This window comes from Colletotrichum gloeosporioides (assembly GCF_011800055.1).
Source record: "Colletotrichum gloeosporioides strain Lc1 chromosome Unknown consensus_117, whole genome shotgun sequence".
In the NCBI taxonomy this organism is placed as follows: Eukaryota; Fungi; Ascomycota; class Sordariomycetes; order Glomerellales; family Glomerellaceae; genus Colletotrichum; species Colletotrichum gloeosporioides.
Window position 1 is genome coordinate 392219 of NW_025544762.1, and position 20455 is coordinate 412673.

The window sequence follows — 20455 nt, forward strand, 5'->3', positions numbered from 1 at the left end:
GCGTGAAGAAGCCAATTCGAACGAATTACAATGTTAGCCGAGGTCAGCAGACATTTTCTTCCGTGAATGTGCAAAGTAGAGATATAAGAAGGAGCCTGACGGCCTTCGGCTTCAAGGGGTAGGGCCTAGGCTGGGCCGATCGGTATGTTGCTGCAAGCCACGTGTTATTGAAGTACCGCGAAGTACCTTTTTTTTCCTGCAAAGGAAATATCCGCGCACCACCATGCCTTTTAAGACATGGGTTCGTCTGATAGGATAAATTGTCCTGAAGTTCTCGTGTTCCATTTGACGCATTTGGCTTCCATTACCCAGTTTTCATTCCATCGTTGAATCACACTACTGCAAGATGGCTTGCGGAACTGTCGATGCGGAGCTTGACTATCTTCAACGGCTACCGCTCTACCAACGAGAGAAACCATTCCAACTCTTCGTTCCAATCCACGAGCGTGACCAGGATGCGCGCTCCACAAATCTTGAGTTCGAGAAGAGAACGCAAACATTCGTTGATATCCGACACCGGGTCAACGACTTTTCACTGGACTCACATGGATTCCAAGTAGAGACCTCTCCAAGCAGGCTCAATGCACAGTCCTTCGCAGACCAGAGCTTGATCAAGAAGGAATATTTGCCGGAAGTTGAGAATCTCCTGAAATTGGTGGGAAATTCTAACGATAGGGTTTTCATCTTTGATTGGAGGGTGAGCTTCTAGTCTCGCGCTGTTGGCCTCAATTTTCACTGACGCAATAAACCCGCCCAAGTTGCGCGATGCCGGGGCACCACGAGAGAGGGAGGACAATGAGTTGGACATGAATGACTTGGCTACGTGGCTACGTCCCTCGCCAACGGTCCATGTAGGTAAGTGCCACGATGCATTCATGATCGCGATCATTCAGTCTCCAGCAAGCTAACATCCTCCTTCCAGACCAGAGCGCATCAGGAGTTCTTCACCGGGTGCTACTTCACTTGCCAGATGATGCACCATTTCTATTGCAAGGGCGGGTGAGGCTTATCAAGTAAGTCCTCTTTATTGTCCTTGGCGCCACCAACGTCCTGCCATGCTGATGGGATGGATCACTATAGTGTATGGCGGCCGATCGGAAACTCCGTCCAAGATTATCCGCTGGCATGTTGTGACTCCACGTCAGTTCTTGACGAGGATCTGATTGAATGCGATCACGTCCGGAGAAAGTTCAAAGGCTCTAATCTCTATGCACACCATCGCGATGGGCAGAGATGGTACTACCTCGGCGAACAGCGACCGGAAGAGGTGTTGTTGATCAAGATGTTCGATTCCGACCCAAGCATCAGTGCCCAACGTAAGTCTAATTCTCTCACTCGAAGGCCAGCATACTAAATCAGGCTCTAGGGTGCCCACATGCCTCGTTTCGTCACCCTCTGGCATCGTCAGAAGCAAAGCCTCGACGGAGCATCGAAGTCCGAGCCTTGGTATTCAGTCAGATCCACGATTCAGACCAGCCGCCCCCAACTGTTACGGGAGATTGATGGAGAATTCCGTGCCGGGCTTTGCCGTACACACGGTGATTCGTACTCCATCACCACGTTGTAGACCTCTCACACATTTGGTCATAATACTACATGGTGGATTGAGAACGCTCAAGCACTTCTGAATTCACATGACGGTAATCTGGCGACACAGCAACCTTCAAACAACAGGATTATTGGCACAAGTAAAGAACATGAGAGCCTGTCCGCAATATCAGCATCTGGGTATGGTTTTGCTCGGTCGATTACAGGTGCGATTCCCTGATATTCTCAGTCTTCTCAGGCATAATCGCTTCCAGAAGCAGGATCATTGACCGGATGGCCTTCATCTTCGACCTTGTATGGATCATGCACCAAAGACAGAGCAAATTACCGATGTCGGCGGCTACTGCATATGCGTTGTCTGACACATGCATCAATTGCCAGAAATCGTGCTGGCGGAAAGCGCACAACTGTGCTCTGGACAGAAACACGGTCAGTCTTTACGGAATGGATCAACATTCTCATTGGGCAACCTCGCCTTAGCTTGATCGATTGAAATGTATCCTCAGGTACCTCCTCTGAATTTAGCCGGGGCCCAGAAGCCGCCATTTCAACTTGTTATGCTTGGTTCAGCCCAATTGATAGTTTTGCTCACGTGAGGTAATTGTCGCACTGATGGTCAAGAATTGATATCGTTCAGTTGCTATCTCCCGCTCATCATTTCAACACATCGCCAAGCTAACTTAGCTCCACTGGTGATTTCCAGCTACATATCCCCTCATTTCTTCTTTGCCTGTCGATGTGTCCCACTTCAACAACAGGATGTTCGGCCTAAATCCATTCATGGTTCTTAATCTTCTTACTATCCATGATATCGATGTCGATTCGTCCGTCATAAGCTCTTCCTTCCCGCCTTGCCCTCAGAGTATCCTTCCGAACTTCGACCACCCTCTGTTCTATTCTTCTCGTCAGCCACCACGTCCAAAGGTTGGTAGCCAACGCAGCCAACGTGATCGCAAATCCGATGAAGAAGCTGTTTCTGTAGCGATTGTACGCCCACTTCGACTGGAAGAATTGCGGCCCTATCGCCGCACCAAGCTGCGCAACACTGCTCTGCAGACCGATCGCAAAGCTTGCACCTGTCGAGCCGGCCATTATTGACGTTCGCCACGACCAATACGGCACATAATAGGAGCTTGAGAAGAATTGTGACAGTATACACGCAGCGTAGAGCCCTGCTTTACCGGACACAGAAAAGAACAGAATAAAGCAGACAATTGTTCCGAGGACGGTGCAAATACACATTAGCGGCCGTGGCGCCCATGCACGAGAGGTGATCAGAACGCAGATCAACATGGCTAAAATGCCAGCAGCCGCGGGTGGAATATTGAGAAGCAAACTGTTTGGCAGCTTGGCGAATCCCAGGCTGGCTATTATCGTTGGTAGATACCAACTCAGTGCATATGTAGCGAGGTTCATGAGCGTCTGGTCCAGTAAGAACGCCCAAGTTGTCGGCGCTTTGAAGGCTGTCCATGCCTCCCTGGTATCCCAGCTCTTGTCTGCTGTTGCAGGGGCACTTGGAGGAAGTCTAGCTTCGAGAAACTGTTGTTCGCGCGGAGTGAGCCACGAATTGCTTCTCGGGCTTTTCGGGAAATCTGGGAGCACCCAGAAAATGACGCCTGCAAATAGAACGGTGGCGACGCCCTCTAGGATGAAGGCCCACCTCCAGCCGCTCAGGTTTTGTATCCCATCCATGAAGCTTGCCCCGTAGCAAACAAGACTTCCCACAATGTTGGAGAGGTTGGAGATGGCGAAGTACCATAACAGGGGGCGGCCAACTTCATCTGTACGGTACCAATAGCTGAGGGTTGTGATAACTCCCGGGAACATGCCAGCCTCGAACATGCCTACCAGAAACCGCAGAGCTAGTATTTGTGACTTGGTATTCACTGCGCCGCAGCACGCCGTGACTATGCCCCACGTGAGAAATATGCGGGATTCCCAGGCATGAGGCGTCATGTACTTGAGGAGGAGGTTGCTGGGCAATTCGAAGATGATGTAGGGAATCTGTTAGATCCATATTAGCCGAGGGTTCATGCCCAAGGTTTGGGAACTGACTCCTTGAATGGTAGCAACCCAATTGTAATCATCAGGTGTCATGTTCAGCTCCGTTATTATGTTGGACTCCGAACCAGCCTGCATCGTTTTGATGATGCTGATGTTTCCGAAGTCGATATTCTTGACCATGAACATGATGCCTATGAGCACGCTATTGACAGTGAGCTACCTATTCATTCTGACTGCTACATGTCACCCAAGAACAAAGGCTTACAAGAATCTTCTGTCGACTTTGTTCATAATGGTCTTTTCTTCGTCGGCGGTGAATGTCGCAAGAAACGCTGCTCGAGCGTCCGGGTCTTTTCGGAGATCTCGAGAGACATCTTCGAGACTGGCAAGATCTGCATGTGTTATGGGGACCGTCTTTCCAATTTCCAAAATGGTTTCATCAGCGTAAGGGTCCATGTCGAGGTTGGAACTGGAGCGATCATTCTCTGCACTGGTCTCGCCTCTGGGGACTGCCGTGTTGGCCATTTTGAACGTCGTAGTCACCACAATTTCGCCAAAGGAGAGACCGTCTCGGCTCTACATCAGTCTTATTGCAGGTTCTATGTTAAAATAAAGGCCATTCTGGTAGCATACAATTTGACTAGGAGCCAATTTCGTGCTGCAGGCCTATGATCGCGCTTTCGGGACATGCATTTTATGCCAAGCTTGAAGCTAGCATGTTTGGCTTATCATCCTACCTCCAGCGATATTTTCGGGCTCGCATGAAGCACACATAAAAGTTCATTAGCTGGAAGCTTGGATACCTAGCTACGGTCTCAAAAGCTATTGTCCGAGTGCTATCTCCGTGACAATATGACATGCGCACCCAGAAATCTTGCGAATTCGCAGCAATTATGACGTGATGAGGAGACGTGCATGAAGAACATCAACACCATTGCATACGTCGGGGAGATCCCGCGGGAATAGCAGCAGAACCTTTCGAGGCCAACACAGTCCGAGATCGGTCGCAGGCCGACATGCGTGAAAAGCATAGTGGTTTGCGCCAGTTCGGCGCATTCTTCAATGTTGGTCCTATTAGAACTGTCGGACAGTCCCCATAGCCAATGAGAAGGGCATTCATGCATTTCTTGGTGATAGATCCCCATGCTTATCAGTGCCGTGCCATATGGGATTCGATGGCGTGCCAGTAACGTCAGCGATGCTTCTCAAGACGTGCTTCTACTAACGGACGGACGACGCTAAGGCCGACAGTTGTATCTGGCTTGTTTGATACCATACCTTGGACTTCAAACAGGATGTTCAAGCTGCACTAGCCTGATTCACAAGAAGCATTGCCGAACAGAAACATCAACTCATCCATTACTTGACCAATCTCTTCACAATTCTATCGTCTCATCAAGGCCAACAGTATACAGCCATGTCCACTGCGGAGAAGAAGAGACTTCGGCTAGCCGCCTTCATCTACTCCGGAGCTCAAACACAAATATGGCGGCACCCGGACATACACGCGCATGAGAGCCTCGATGTCGAATATTACATCTCTTACGCACAGCTTGCAGAGAGCGCCAAGTTTGACACTTTGTTCCTTGCCGATGGTGCATCTTTCCCGACTGGAGATCTCGCGAAGCATTTATGGAGTGTCAGCGGCTTTGAACCTGCCACTTTGTTCTCCGCAATCGCAGCAAGAACGAAGCACATTGGTCTTGTCTATACAGCGAGCGTCAGCGACAATGAGCCGACTCACGTCGCAAGACAGCTCGCTAGCCTTGATCATATAAGTCACGGAAGAGCAGGATGGAACGTCGTCACTACTCCTGGACCGGGTACTGCGAATCTAGGCGTTCCCGCCGAAGAAACGAAAGACAGTGCTGCGAAGTACAACCGCGCAAGATCATTTTTGACTGCCGTCCAAACGCTTTGGGACAGCTTCGAAGATGACGCCCTTGTGAGAAATAAAGAGACGGGCATCTACGTCGATCTGAACAAGGTTCATTGGCCCAATATTGACGATGGACTGTATAGAATCAACCAGCCCTTGAAGGTTGAGCGTCCGATTCAGGGTCACCCAGTTATCGCGCAGGCTGGAACTTCTGCTGAAGGGATAGCTTTCGGTGGCTCCACAGCCGACTTGATTTACTGCGCCAACTATTCCATCTCAGATGGGCAGAAGACATACCGCGCTCTCAAGGATGCAGCCAAAGCTGCTGGGAGAAATCCAGATCACCTTGTCATTCTCACTGGCGTGGCTGTCATTTGGGGAGCAACACAAGAAGAGGCGGAGAAGAAGTTGCAAGAAGTGACTTCGCTATGGCCCATAGAGGTCGCCGTCAAGAATCTCGGTATTGAATTTGGAGACACCGATATTGACTCTCCATTCCCAGAGTCGTGGTCAGCGACATTTTCACAAGGTCGCTCCGCGGCAATCGCATCATTTGCGAAGGCCAACAATCTCACGATACGACAGACGGCGGAGCGATGTTCCATAGGACTAGGACACCGGCCGCTGGTTGGCACCACGCAGTCTATCGCTGATGACCTTCAGGCATGGCTAGAGCAAGATGCGACCGATGGTTTTGCAGTCATCCAGCCACGTCTGATTGACGGTTTGAGGGAGTTTTCCGAACATGTCATCCCTGAATTGGTGAAGCGCGGTCTTTTCAGGGGAGAATATGAGGGTAGAACATTACGAGAGAACTTAGGTGCACCCCGACCGGCGAACAGACATATTGAAAACGAGTAATTGATAGTTCGAGTCGAATTCGATAAATCAGTTGAATAAGCGTTTACGTCACTATATTGGTCAAATTAAGTGTGTATCTGGGTGGCACGACTCATCAATGAGAATCTCAGTTCAAGTGAAGATGAATTCTGTCACCAAGTTGGACACATGCATGTGTATTAAAGGCATCTTGTTCACGTACAATCTTGAATCATATTTCTTCTGGTCATCACATTTCGTATTCAACATCTTAAGTTATATCAGAGCTTGGACAACCTACCACCTTCGTTCGAAGTGATGCTAGGTCTTGCTGTCACGGAGAGACCTCTCAACTTGCCCTCATCTCTCCACTTTCCAATATAGTCCAAGAAAGAGACAGTGCCTTCAGCCCATACCACACCTCGTGCTTGCTTCTTCTTGTCCTCAGGATCCTCTGAAGCTGCCTGTCCGTGTCCGTTAAAGTATCCTGGCGTGCATCCAGAAAGAGAGGAGAAGAAGGGTGCTCGCTTGGCAACCTCTTGACTGTGCTGCTCCTCTGCCTCTTTAGTCACTTCCACGATAGCTCTCTTGCCGGAACCCACACGACGCTCAGCTCCGGATATCATGTAAGTGACATGCCGAGCAATGAGTCCCAACATGAAGACATTGTTCCCTGTAATAGTCCCTTGCGCTGTACCAGAGAAGAACAGGTTGGGAAATTCATTGGTAGCGTATCCGTGGAGGGTGACAGGTCCATTGCGTCGCCATTTATCATCCATAGAGATCCCGCTGCGTCCCAGGACTTGGACACCAACCCTTCCAGCCGGGCTGCCTCCCGTGCGACCACCAGCGACGGAGTAGCCGGTGCTGAAAATAATAATGTCAACCGAATACTCCTTGTCTCCAACTACGATGCTCGTTTCCGTGGCGTGAGAAGGCCCCTTCCCATCCGTGTCGACGAGATGGACATTCGGTTTGTTGAAGGATTGCAGATATTCGTCGCTGAACGTCGGACGCTTACACCACGAGGGGTACCAAGGCTTCAACTTCTCCGCAGTTGCTGTATCCTTTACAATGCTGCTGACGCGAGCCCGTACTGCCTCCATGTGTGGCAGATCTAAGGCATGGAACCAAGTTGCTCGCCGCTCTTCATCTTCCGGTGTTGGGTTCACAATTCCATGGGCCGGAGACCCCATCACCGCAGAGTAAGCGGGCATATCAGTCCAGCCATCATTGACGAGGTTGGGCTGACCGGGCAGCACAGCGTTGGTCATGTGCCGGTTCAAGTTGATTTGTCGCTCGAACTGCCAACCCTTCTTGGTTGCGATGGTAGCTTTGAAGGTGTCGGGGTCCGTCGTTTGCTGGCCTCGTTGCTTGACATAGGCCGGCGTTCGTTGAATGACATAAAGCTCCTTGGCGTACTTCGCCAGCGCGGGAACTGCTCCTATGGCCGTTGCCGCGGTACCGACAATTGCGACTTTCTTGTCTCGCAGGTTGATGAGTGACTGGTCTTCCTGAGATCCACCCGTGATAGCGTAGTTCCATCTGGACGTGTGGAATATGTTGCCCTTGAATGACAAAAGGCCAGGAATCTTAGGTACTTGTGGCTTGGTGAGAACGCCGGCAGCCAGGTAGACATATTGCGCTTGAACTTTGTGCTGAATGGTGTCTGAACCTGGACCTCTTCTCTCAGAAAGATTGATGTTCCAAAGCTCCTTGTCGTCATCCCAATCCAGGCTCTGCACGTCGGACCGGAAAAGAGTCTTGTCATCTAGCTTCCATCGAGAAGCAATGCGCTCCGCATGCTGACGAATTTCGGCAGCTGGCGCATACTTCTTCGATGGGATGTAGCCGGTCTCCTCCAGCAAAGGTAGATAGCAGTAGCTCTCTAGATCGCAGTGAAGTCCAGGATAACGATGCCAGTACCAGGTACCACCAAAGCCACCAGCAGCATCGACCAGTCGGATCTCGTCTGCAGTGGCAACGCCAGATTCGATGAGGCGAACAGCATAGACCAAGCCTCCAAAGCCTGCACCGAGGACGAAAAATCGAATTGCTTTATCCTTGGGAATAGGCGATGGTTTTGCGTTCAGAGCTGCGTGGTCTGCCCAAGGATCATCAAGAAGTGAATGAAGTCGGTCCTCCGGGGCTTCGTTGAGGGGAAGAAACTGGGCCGCGCCCTCGGGCCTAAGACGTTTCTTGGCCTCCTCAGCGTACTTTTTGCGGACATCTTCGAGTCTCTGAGGGTCAACAGAAGAGATGGGGTCTTGTGATAAAGGAGATGTCATTGTAGAAAACCTATAGTTACGGTGTGTCATTCAACAATAGTAGTCAAGTGAAGAGCCCGGTCGATCAAGGAGAAATTTGAATCTGTCGATTGCGATGATAACTGTAATTGTCTAAGTCATTTTCGACAATTGCAATGCTGAAGAGGCCAAGATGTTATCGACCGCCGATGCTGACACAGCGTCGTTGTTGTTGATAAGGCACGCCGCACGCAATCACAAGGCATCTAGTACGCCATCGTTACTCGAGCACACAAACTGCACGCGGTCGCACGAATACCGTCGGAACAACTCCGATGTCGCTGTAACTTCACTTATTGTTTCTGGAAGAATGCAACGCCAGTGTACTTGCAGATCATAGAATTTCCAATCACGCTCCAGTTCCGTCTAGTGGAGCTTGGGCCATGTGTGCATGAATCCTGAATAATCTGACCCTCAAGAAGTCGTCATATTCCCGTTGGCTTTGATGATGTCGGCCGCATACTCGGCTACTGCGTACACAGTAGCCTGCGTGTGAGCTGCCGGCAAAATAGGCATGACACTTGCGTCTACAACCCAAAGTCCCCTCACCCCATACACCCTCAACTTGCTATCAACAACGCCACCCCACTCCTTGGGCATCATGGCTGCCGTCCCAGCTGGATGATCAAAAGTCGAGGACACCCACGACTGGCGCATGATAGTCTCAATCTCGGCATCGCTCGCGGCGCCTGGACCGGGCATCATCTCAACGGCTGCAAGCGACTTTACGCTGGGACTCGACATGAACGCGCGGGCCTTCGCTACGGCTCGGATAAGGATTAGGCTGTCAATTGGGTTGGAGATGGTGTTGAAGTCGACTAAAGGGGCGATCGAAGGGTCCGGGTTCGTACTATTGATAGTGATAGTACCTCTCGACAACGGTTTTTGAAGAGCCACCGGGACGGACTCGGCACCGCCAAACGTGATCTCTACCACCCCCGCTTTTGGGTTCAAGAACTGCTTTTTCAGAGCATCTCTTTGTTGTTGGAAGCCTTTTACTAATGCTGGGTTCTCAGCGTACACTTGTGGCAAGTGTTGTAAGGGTTCTTGCTGGCTGAGAGCGTCGGCAATATTCTGATAGTTGCTCGAGTCAAGATCTCGTAACGATGTGAAGACCACCTTGTTCCCCCAAGCATGCGAGTGAGGTCCCGTCTTGTTGGCTAGATATTCAGCCCATGAATGATTGTAGAACGTTTCGTTGTTCATCGATGTTGGGTTTACAGATGTGTCATTGGCAACTTCACCCAGATTGTCAGTAATCGGGACGCAAAGCTGGTCATAAGTGGGCAAATGGCTTACAGTCATAAACCATGAAGACGGATGGATGGTCCTGAAAGTTAGCGCCCACGCCAGGAGAATCAACAGTAACATTAATGCCGAGTCCTTTCAAAAGCTTCGAGGGGCCGATTCCGGAAAGTTGGAGAATCCGCGGTGTGTTGACGGCGCCAGCCGCGAGAACCACGTTTCGCGATCTCACAAATCGCATTCTTGTTCCATCGCGGCTCGCAACATCAACTCCGGCCGTCGCATTGCCTTCGAACTTGATCGCGCCACCGTAATGCCGTACAAGAAGATGAAGGTTGCTGCGGTCACTGACCGGGTTAAAGTATGCGGTTTCAGATGTCGAGCGCGTGGCGTTCTTTCCGCCCGAGTTTTGAGGTAACCAAGCAATCCCGACGTTGTCGCCATCGGATCCGTCCTTTAACCTTGGGACTTTGATGTCTTCGGCCCAGGCTCGAGCTTGCAGGTCTTTCAGGTCGGTCAGTTTCTATTTGTATAGTTCCATGCTTTGACATTCATTTGGGCCAGAAACGTACCAGCCGCAGGCCACTGCCATGAAGGGAATCCAACTTGGATGGGGCCATTTCCATACGCATCTCGGTTCCAGTCGTAACCATACTTGTCAACATACTCCTGGGAGGGAGGAGCAAATGTTGATGACTTGCGAAAGTACTTCAGCATGTTGTTCCAGCCCCATCCAGGATTTCCCAGTGCTTCCCACGCATCATAGTCGGCAACTGAGCCTCGATCCCAGGCCATTCCATTAACGCTTGATCCTCCGCCGACAGTAGCGCCAATCCGGAGTCGCGAGGTTCGGTTACCGAGGTGAACCTGTGGAACCGAAGTCACATTATAAAGGCGAGCCGACTGATCATATGTAGTGAAATATGGTACAGTAACGTTGATGGTGTTTGGGAAGTCACCGTACTCGACGACCAGGACAGTTTCTTTGCTGGTGTTAGTGGCATCCGAAGCTTAAATCGTCAAACAGGCCAGAAGGTTCGCCCTAGCGAAGCAACCAACAAAACAATAACAATACTAGGTACAAGTTAGTTGAATTGTACTCACTGGCTGGATTCTCGCTCAGTCTGTTAGCCACGACGAGCCCGCTTGTTCCTCCGCCGATCACGATGTAGTCGTATTCCTCTGCGACAGCGTTCAGGTCAGTCTTGGCCTGACTGCCGCAGGAAGCCAGAGCCGCACTGGCGACAAGAAGTAGTGACACCTTCGCTACCATCGTACCACCAACAAGACGCATTTTGACGGGCTACGACTTCAGACAGTGAAGTAAATTAAGAATGCATCTTGTGTTGTGCTACCTAGATATATATGCATCTTACAGTGTTGACAACCCCGCACCGCCCACCAAATATGGCAGGCGATAAGATTTGCGATGCCACATCATGCAACCCACTATTCGCCCGGTGTAGCATGACATGTCCTGAAAGTTATGACCGGTCTAACTCTGCTGCCTAAGGTCTCATTGACGAGCGCGTTAGTCCCAGAAGGTTTCATCCTTCGGTAAAAAGCTGCATAGGGGTGGGCTATCAGCCAATCTTCAGAAATTTGACGACGTCATCATCGTCCCTTGCATTTCTCACTCCAAGAAGTCTTCGAGACTATGCACGACACCTTGCACATCCTCAAATACATGCCAGTGGCCCACATCAGGCAACACAACTTGCTTAGCCTTGTGGATCTTCTCAACGTACGCCTTCTCTCGGATCTCGGGCGAGACTGCTTCATATTGTCCAGAAATAACCAGTGTCTCGACTGCCAGTTTCTCAAGGGCCAAACCCTCCGTGGCATTGGCCAGGGCAGAGGTCGCCTTTGCATACCCTTCGGGATCTTGACCAAGAAAACCCAATCGTACCGCCGCAGCAGCGAGAGGAATGGTTTTGATCGTGTGATCCGAAAGCCCCGAGGGAGATCTAAGGATGATGTCCATCCCCTCGCTCCTGACCTTGGAGATCGTCGTGGAAAGAGTTTTGACTATCATCCCCGGAAGAGGGAATGGCGGCGGCCCCATGAGCACAAGCTTCTTAACGAGAGACGGATGTTCGATGGCGAACTTGGCGGAAATGATGGATCCCATCGAGTGGCCGACCAAAATGGCAGGAGATTGGGCAGAGACACCGGCAACTTCGAAGATACCAAGCAAATCAGCAACCAACGACTCAAACGTAATGCTGCTGAGCGGGTGAGTTGGACTGAGGCCATGGCCTTCAAAATCGAAGACGTGCGCCGTGAAGGTATCCTTCAGGTCCAGTGTCATGGTCAAGGGTGTCCAATACTCTTTCGAGGAGCCAAGACCGTGGACAAAGATGATGTTTTGTTTTCCGGTTCCCGTTCGCTGATAGTTGATCGGCTTTGAGTTGACCGTTGTCAACCCCGATCTGCCTTGAATCGATCTCGCGGTGTTGTTGGGCTTGAGGGCTGACCGAGCGGAAAATCGCTCGATGGTTGTGTTGGCCGCGGAATAGTCTGCCACCCTGTTCCTCAAAGTCCCAACGCCATCAATGGAAATTGCGATTTCATCTCCAGGCGACAGAAAGACTGGCGGGTTACGCCCAATACCAACACCTGCAGGCTGGCCTAGATGTTAGTACAGGTATGACAGCACGCAGAGACGTATACCCACCGTTCCCGTGGCGAGGACATCACCAGGCTGTAAGGTCGTTCCAGCAGACAATGTGCTAATAAGATGGGGAATCGAAAAGATTAGGTCCTCTGTAGTGGCATCCTGGCGCAGCTCTCCGTTGACATGGGTCTGGATGTGAAGGGTCTTCGGTAAGTCTTCCTTGGGCACTGCTACGGGGCCCTAGCAAATTTCAATTAAACATATCAAGACACACTCGATCAGGGTTTCCTTACCATAGGACAAAACGTGTCGGGAGACTTTCCGATATAGAACTGCTTGTGGTCTCTCTGTCTTTCTCTCGCCGTCAAGTCATTGATGATGGTGTAGCCCCAGACATAGTCCCATGCATCCGCCTCACTAACGCGAAACCCAGCTTTTCCGACAATGACACCAATCTCACCCTCGTAGTCGGCGCTCTCAGTGAAACCCTTGTGCAACAGGATGTCTTCGCCATCGGCAATGATAGACGTCGCGCGCTTGGTGAAAATGACAGGGTGGCTGGGCTTATCGACCTTATCAGAGCTATCGTATCCTGAGCTGTTGAATTCTTTGGCGTGCTCCATGTAGTTCTTGCCCACTGCCAGGACATCGCGACCTGAAATTGGAGGGAAAACCTTTACATCCTTCAACGGAATAGCAGGGTCGACTGATGCCGTGATGTTTTGGGAGCCCACTTCGATGACTTGGTACAGATTTTCCACGGGAGTGCCCGAGAGATAGGCCAGGGGCTGGATAGTTTGCTGAGCATGGTCGAGATGGCCAATTTGCGGGGTTGAGCCATCTTGCCTAGAGAAGGCGATGTAGTTGGTCAGGCGAGACGATTGAGGTGACATGATTAGCAGCTGTGAAGCTTAATCACAATGAGCTAGAATGATGGCTGGTGAAGATTTCCATCGAAATGCGCCCTTTCTTGGCAGATCCAGATCGGAAGACTGGCCGATGATACCATTTCCTGCGAATCTCATGTTGAGAAACGACCCCACAGCAGGTAACGAGCCATTGCAATGACCCCCACCACCTCAGTGAGGGGTTTCGGAGGGCAAGCGAAGCATGACCCCAATTTGTCTGCATGTAAGCACCACGGGTTGGCTTCCTTCGGCATGAAGCCGGGATGAATGAAGAAATGCGGCTCACCGTGAGCCGAATTGCAATCTTGAAATCACAAGATTGCTTTCTCTCGAACGTTATTATGTTGGCATGTCCCAACCACTCACACCGCTCTCACGAGGATAATACCAGAACAGGAGAGACAGCTATCAATCACCTTGTCTTATTGAATGCGAGCGACTCTTTGCGGCAAGGAACCAGGCGGCCGCCATCCCAATTCAAGCCTTACACGCAGTACTAGTGTCCGCCGGTACGATGCCTGCCGACAGACCTATGAGCATCACCCAAGAGACCACAAAGCAACCCTTGTCCCATTGTCGCATAGAATTCTACCGCAGAACAGCGCTAAAACAGAAGGCCGATCGCAAAGGCCGAAAATCCCAGTGCAAAAGTCGGCCTTGAATCGCCGGTCATTCCACACCACATGGCCTTTGGCGGTCCAGACCACCTCCGAGCCTGTAAAACCCACCCACTTCGCCTTCACTTCGCCTTCAACTGACGTCGGCGCTATTGTCCCCCAGACAAGATCGGCTTGCACGCCTGCGTTATCCGCATGCTCGCTTGGGCCGACACCACGCGCCGGCTGCTATCTTGTCCCCGTTTGCTGAGGCTAAGACGTCATCAATGCAGAGCAGTGGCCAAAAACGATTGAAAGCTTAAGTTTCAGACGGAGGCCGGAGCTGACAAAGGGCGGCACTAGCACGCGGAACCGACGACTTGTCCGTCGTTGCTCATCTGCCGGACTGCCTGTGAGTCGATCAATTGAGGTTAGTTTCCGTGCGACTAGGCGGTGGCTCTGTCCGATGTGGCGTGCGAGGGTGAATTAAAGCCGTGACGTACGCGCAAAAGATGAGAGAAAAAGGAGCAGGTCGGCCGTTCCCAGATTCCACGAAATCTTGAGGCGCGTCGGCTCCGCCAGGACTGCCTTTCTCAACCATACATGCGCGACGATCTTTTCTCTTCTTCCAGAATCCCAAATCAGCCATGGGGATCGTTAACTCCATGCTTGTCAAAGATGTCAAAATATTTGATGGCACTAAAATAATTGAGCGAGGTTATGTCTACGTCCTAGATGGAAAGATCGCAGCCGTTGGTGAAGGCGACTTCAATGGAGAGCTTACAACGGGATTCACAGTCATATCAAAACCGGGACACTCAATAATACCCGGGCTGATTGATGCGCATATACATGCACTGTCCGGAAATGTCAACAGCATTGAGCAGTCACTCCGCTTCGGAGTCACCACCGTCTGCGACATGCATAATGATCCAAAAGACAATGCTGAGTTGAAGAAGGTCCGTCAATACATCTAGCCGATGCGTTTCTCCGGCTAGCTTTCTCCGGCTAGCATAGACTGACATGTTGGATTTCAGCTCGCGAGTGAACCGTCAAAAAAGGGAAAATATGCAGACTTCAAGTGTGCTGGACTTGGTGCAGTCGTTGAAGGTGGCTGGCCAATCCCTGTGATGAGGAAAGAATTCTCCAACACGCCATGCGGTGATCACATTGTTGACAAGATCATTTCAACTTGGCCCATGCTCCGCAAGCCAGAAGATGCGGAGCCATTCGTCAAGCAGCAGATTGAAGAGAACGGCGCAGCGTACATAAAAATGTTCCACGAGCTCGGCGACACCCTGGGCATGGATCTCCCCCGGCCTCCTATGGATATCCAAGAAGCTGTTGTAGCTGCTGCCCACAAACATGGTGTCATCACCACTGGACATGCCTTCAGCTATGCCGGCGCGATGGATCTGCTCCGTGCCGGAACGGACGGCCTGAGTCATATGTTCCTCGACAAGCCGCCGACAGATGATTACATCCGAATCATGCTGGAGAAGAAGGCGCATTGCAACCCCACACTTGGTCTATGTGCCTCTCAGACGGGCGAGGGACAGGAAATGCTGATGTCGTACATGAAGGACCCATACGCAAAACGATTTCTCATCCAAAAGGAACCAACGAAACCCCTCGGGTTAGCTGCGGGACAGAAGCCCAAGGCGAGCATCGCGAACGCATATGCGACAACACAGGCTTTATACAAAGCAGGCGTGCCTCTGATTGTGGGAACCGATGCTGCTGGCAAGGGTCTTGGCTTGCCCTATGGATTGGGGATGCACTTAGAGATGCGTGTATTGGTGCAAGAAGTTGGCATGTCCCCTATCGATGTCTTGAAGTCAGCAACCTCTATCACAGCAGATCGACTCAAGTTTCATGATCGCGGAAAGATTGAGCCTGGAAAGAAGGCCGACCTAGTCTTGATAAAGGGCGATGTCTTGAAAGTGCTAGCAGACAAGACAGGGCGATGTTTACCGATAGAGGCTGTTTGGAGAGAAGGAGTGTTTGCATCTGCAGTCTGACTTTGTTTACATATTGAGCAAGCACACGATACGATACCACCCTTTTCCAGCCTTTTCATATACCATGCCCTTCACGCATGACTTTTTTCCCATGCTGGTCACCATTTTTTGCAAGGCCTGAGAACACGACCGTTTGGATTTACGTTCAACTGAGGGTACAAGATGTTCACCACGTGATTTTACGGAGCAGAGTCTCATCACTCATATATAGACGTGATAGACTTAGCTTCCTGCGGACGAAATGATCCCAATGTTTACCATCAACTTACCAAGTTGACTTTCTGCTCTATTGTTTCCGATTCGGACCCTCTATGATGCCAGATCGTCATAAATGCTCAAGTCCAAATGCAAAACAAATACATGCGGGAGAAACCATTCCTCATGTTTCCAAGTCTTTTTCTCGTTCTCCAACAGCGTCTTCCCATCGAGAGAGTGCCCCTGTTAGCATTTTGTGGACGTCTTTGCCAAAGTCCGTGGTGTCAACAATGTCCCTAAATGTGGGATTAGCTTTCCTCCGGAACCTTGAAATGAACCTGGGGATCGACACGGGAATGGGAGCATACCGATCAGCCTCTGTCTCCAGTTCTTCATCCAGTCTAATTAACCGCTCCTGTCCAAGTTTGTCTTCATTGGAGAAGGGTTGGTCGAAGAACCGAATGAACTGTATCCCGACCCAATTTCTCTGCTTGTCCTCTTTCTTGATATATCTGATTAGGCGTCGGATGGGGAAATCCACGCCACAAAACTTCTCCTCAGACTGCAAGTTCCAATGGCCGTTTGTCAAGACATAAATGCTGACTTGTTTTCGATTTTGGATGACCTTGGTGGCTATCAGGTCTAAGCTCGATTGCATGTCGCAGGTATTATCCGAGAATTTGCATTCTTGAACAGCTTTCTGAAGGTCCGAACTCTTTCCTGACCTCACATTCGGCTGGGCTGACGTGAAGTAAAGATCGAATGCTTCGTCTGGATCGGCTCCCCCCTCTTTCAAAACATACGCAAGAACCCGACAAGTCCGACCTACAGCCTCTTTGTGGTTCTTCATAGATGCTGAATCATCAACGAGGAAAATCTGTCGCCGGTTATCTTCTTGCACTTTCATTATCTCTCGGCATTCCTTGGAAACTTACTTGATCTCGACCTTTGTCCCCCTTGACTTTGTTGACATCTATTGCTAGTTGAGGGAATATTTTGAATGGATGCCTGCCACGCTGCTTCTTGGGAGTCGGGTTGAGATATTTGGAGAGACCTGTTTTGTCTGCCAGGCAAATGTGCCATACCAGGTCGACCGTGGCAATGAGGTCTAATGACTGTGGGTTAGTAGCAACTGTATGTTGCGAACTCCCTCCATCAGATGGTGAAGGAGATCGTGTATAATTATACGTGTTCTCTAAGACTCTGCTTCCTGGCGTCCTGTTGCTTTCGAATTGAGATTGATTATAGGAACCACCTTCGTTTGCGAAACTCTGCTGAGCCGACCTATCTCGACGTCTCGCCGAGTGAGACGAGCCGCTTCCTTCCATCCCAACAACTGTATTCGTTTTTGAGATCATGTTCATACTGTCAGTCTGTAGTTGAGTAGTTGACTGAGGTCGTGAATCTAGACCAACGCCGCTGTCCGAAAGCGTGTGCCTTCGTGGCATTGAGTGTCGGTCAGTGCTTCCAACTGGATGGCTAGTGGCTTTCCCGTCGGGCACTTGGCTCGGCCGTGGAGAAACAGATCTATGTCTTCGGTCTTCATGCGTCCTTCGTACCCTCAACGATGTTGTCAACCGCGGAGGTTCTTCCGGTAATTCTTCCTGGGGCGATTCCGTAATTGAGATACTAGGAGCGTGTCCTGGACTTGGCGACGGTGATAAAAAGTTGTCTTCGGGGATTGTGGTGATAATATGCAACCCTCTTGATTCATGTGGCGTGGCCGAGATAGCAGGGGTTGTCAAGGATCTGATGGGGCCTTGTGATACGGAATCGCTCACTAAACATTCTAAACTATCCGTCTTAGAGTGTGTAGATGGCCCTGGATCGGTGTGATTCGTGGGAAGAAGCGAGGGCCGACTTGGAAACAACAAGTTCCACTCGTTGTAGAGCTCGGCAGCATCAATTCGATGCTTTGGTTCAGCAACGAGCATCCGACCAAGAATGAGACTGCTCAGCTGGGTGTAGAAATCAGTATCTTCTCCGGCGTCTTTGATTGATTTTTGATGCCAATCCTCCACTGTGTTCAGGACGCATGTTCCGTCGTGGAACGCGCCTACATGGCATCCATCCTTCAACACGGTTTGTTGTGTGGCTTTGATGCGGTCGTTATGATAGCGCCAACGCCCACGGTCGCCCTGAAGGCACCAAACCAGCGCTTCGCTTGCAACGCAGCCTAATGCCCAGATGTCATTGTCTCCTCGTATGCCTCTTGTGCCTTTGTTATCCACGCAGGCCTCGGGTGCGCCTATAATCTTTTTTCAGTATTTCGTCAAATGGCAAGAAAGCTTGATGACTTACTGTACATTCCGTTGCCTTCTTGATCCATGGCATCTTCGTCGAGACCTTTATACCTCATCCTTCGGATATGGCCAGTTCCCATGTCTGCAAACTTGAACGCGAATCCATGCATGTTTCCGAAGCCCTCATTACAGACTAGAATGTTTTGTGGATGTATGTCTTGATGGGTCCTAGTGTGGTAATATCAGTACATCAATGTAACATGAGCAGGCACGAATAAATATGTACCCTCTTCGCATCCAGGCTCCTTTCGAATATTCTTTTGAATCAGTAAGGTTGTGAATACGCTCTAACCCTCTGGACAGGCCCATCAAGCAGTTCCAAAACAGCTCGCGCTCCGCCTTGCTTTGCGGAGGAGGTTGATGTTCGAAAAAGGATTCCAGAGTGCCACCATTGGCATACTCTAGTATAATTACCCGCACATCTAAGCTTTGAAAAGAACCGTAGTATCTCATGATGTGATTGAATGAGTCTTCCTTGATAAGGTTCTTGTACATGTCAACCTCATTATCGTACATGACCTTTAGGGTGTCACTGCTACCCCGAAGAATCTTGAATACAACAGTCTAGCAGAGTATGCATTAGAAGCTTTCTCGTAGGAGCGATTTTTTTGGGGGTTGTTAACCTTGTAGGCGGAGCATTGCTCATGCAACGTCACTTTGTCAAGACAGATATCGTCACGATGACCAGACTCCCTCGGACTAATTCTTTCTGTTTTCGAAACTGGTATGATATGAAAAGGAGATAATTCCCTCTTGCTTGGTTTTCTCTCACTTCTACCCATGTTGAGTGTCAGTGGACAAAATTTCCACTGGGATTTCTGGAATCGCTCGAACACTTCGCGATCGCTGCTGGATTCCGAGGCTGCAGTTGGTGTTGCCAGTAGTGGCAGCCCGCTGTCATCCACATTATACCGAATGAAGACAGATATATCTTGATGTCGCGCCATGAACGTCAGGACAGAGAATACAACGAGGTAATGTTCCCTGATTTCTTGGCCGGTATCCAGGATGTGAGGCTCCGTGCTGCAAAGAACATCTTCAATTTTCTCGATAGTCCAGAATCGGCCAAGTTCAATCTGTGGCATGAACTCAACGTGGTCCCTCTCTGCACTGTTCCCGTAGCAGTCGTATTCCTTGATGTACTGGGCGACATGTTGTTGAAAGTCTTTCACAGCTCCGACAGGTTCCATAATATGAGAGGAGTGACACCGACCAATGAGCAAATAGGGGAGATAGATATTCGATAGAAATTATCGTAAAGTAATGTCGGTTTCTAGTAAGCAGTTGAAGTCTTGTGCAATGCTGGTGACGGAGATTGGTGGGGTCCCCTGGGCGTGCTGCCTACTTAACTGGCGAGCCTGACGACGGTGCAGGTTGCCTCCAGCCTTATTTCCATTTTGAAAACATCGGAACTAATGTGAATAGAATGGCGAACCATGTAGGCGACCGGTGGCTTCAACAGGATTGTGGCTGCCAGACCGCAGGACAGTCATCGTAGCCCCCACTCCCCCTTCAGCGCGACATTTTGCATTCTTGATTCGGGAGAACCAGTTAGATTCAGGAAGCTCAGGGATTATTTTGCATGGTTTTGACCCCGGTTCCCTAAAGCGCCTCCCATTCGTGGGTGCCGTAGCCTGCCGCATGCATAAGCTCATCACGCCGACTTGGCAATTGCCTTGGTTTTGTCGAGCTGGACTTGGCTACCACACCATGACGGCTAAGTCGGTAGCCCAGACGCTTGACGCACGTGTGAATCTTACTTCCTGATATCGTTTCTGACATGGTGAGAAACCATACGAACCCAAAACATGCCACAATGGCCTCTTCATCAGCGAATTCTTGCCGGCGTGTGGGTATTGACAGTGTGGCAAGGTCTCAATGAGACATTGTCTTCAGGGAACAGTTCCACTGGGTGAACTCCAGTCTAATTTCTACATGTATTTGACAGTTGTGCTTCTAACATAGTAAACGTTCCTGTTAGTGGTTTCGCCAAAGTAACTCCACAGAATCACCC

At 50.3% G+C, this 20455-nt stretch overlaps 6 protein-coding genes across 6 annotated transcripts; 3 read left to right on the plus strand and 3 right to left on the minus strand.

Annotated features, from left to right (window-relative positions):
* Positions 1 to 346: 346 nt before the first annotated feature.
* On the plus strand, positions 347 to 1503 carry GCG54_00009101 (Gibberellin cluster GA4 desaturase; the record flags this gene model as incomplete). Its single annotated transcript, XM_045409050.1, has 5 exons — positions 347 to 697; positions 759 to 855; positions 923 to 1013; positions 1081 to 1316; positions 1367 to 1503. The coding sequence occupies 5 exons, from the start codon at positions 347 to 349 to the stop codon at positions 1501 to 1503; spliced, it is 912 nt and encodes a 303-aa protein (XP_045256295.1).
* Positions 1504 to 2316: 813 nt separating this feature from the next.
* On the minus strand, positions 2317 to 4077 carry GCG54_00009102 (MFS transporter prlL; the record flags this gene model as incomplete). The annotated part of the gene is made up of 3 exons (XM_045409051.1): positions 2317 to 3552; positions 3604 to 3754; positions 3818 to 4077. The coding sequence occupies 3 exons, from the start codon at positions 4075 to 4077 to the stop codon at positions 2317 to 2319; spliced, it is 1647 nt and encodes a 548-aa protein (XP_045256296.1).
* Positions 4078 to 4969: 892 nt separating this feature from the next.
* On the plus strand, positions 4970 to 6292 carry GCG54_00009103 (putative monooxygenase YxeK; the record flags this gene model as incomplete). The annotated part of the gene is made up of 1 exon (XM_045409052.1): positions 4970 to 6292. The coding sequence occupies one exon, from the start codon at positions 4970 to 4972 to the stop codon at positions 6290 to 6292; it is 1323 nt and encodes a 440-aa protein (XP_045256297.1).
* Positions 6293 to 6666: 374 nt separating this feature from the next.
* On the minus strand, positions 6667 to 13311 carry GCG54_00009104 (FAD-binding monooxygenase ausC; the record flags this gene model as incomplete). Its single annotated transcript, XM_045409053.1, has 8 exons — positions 6667 to 8548; positions 9113 to 9374; positions 9856 to 10305; positions 10374 to 10784; positions 10906 to 11104; positions 11489 to 12427; positions 12479 to 12658; positions 12712 to 13311. Coding segments are annotated over 8 exons (4923 nt in total), but the record flags the coding sequence as incomplete, so codon positions are not given.
* Positions 13312 to 14569: 1258 nt separating this feature from the next.
* On the plus strand, positions 14570 to 15943 carry GCG54_00009105 (uncharacterized protein; the record flags this gene model as incomplete). The annotated part of the gene is made up of 2 exons (XM_045409054.1): positions 14570 to 14881; positions 14960 to 15943. The coding sequence occupies 2 exons, from the start codon at positions 14570 to 14572 to the stop codon at positions 15941 to 15943; spliced, it is 1296 nt and encodes a 431-aa protein (XP_045256299.1).
* Positions 15944 to 16322: 379 nt separating this feature from the next.
* GCG54_00009106 (Serine/threonine-protein kinase nekl-2) lies at positions 16323 to 19631 on the minus strand (the record flags this gene model as incomplete). The annotated part of the gene is made up of 5 exons (XM_045409055.1): positions 16323 to 17038; positions 18000 to 18386; positions 18440 to 18609; positions 18668 to 19005; positions 19065 to 19631. The coding sequence occupies 5 exons, from the start codon at positions 19629 to 19631 to the stop codon at positions 16323 to 16325; spliced, it is 2178 nt and encodes a 725-aa protein (XP_045256300.1).
* Between the last annotated feature and the right edge of the window lie 824 nt (positions 19632 to 20455).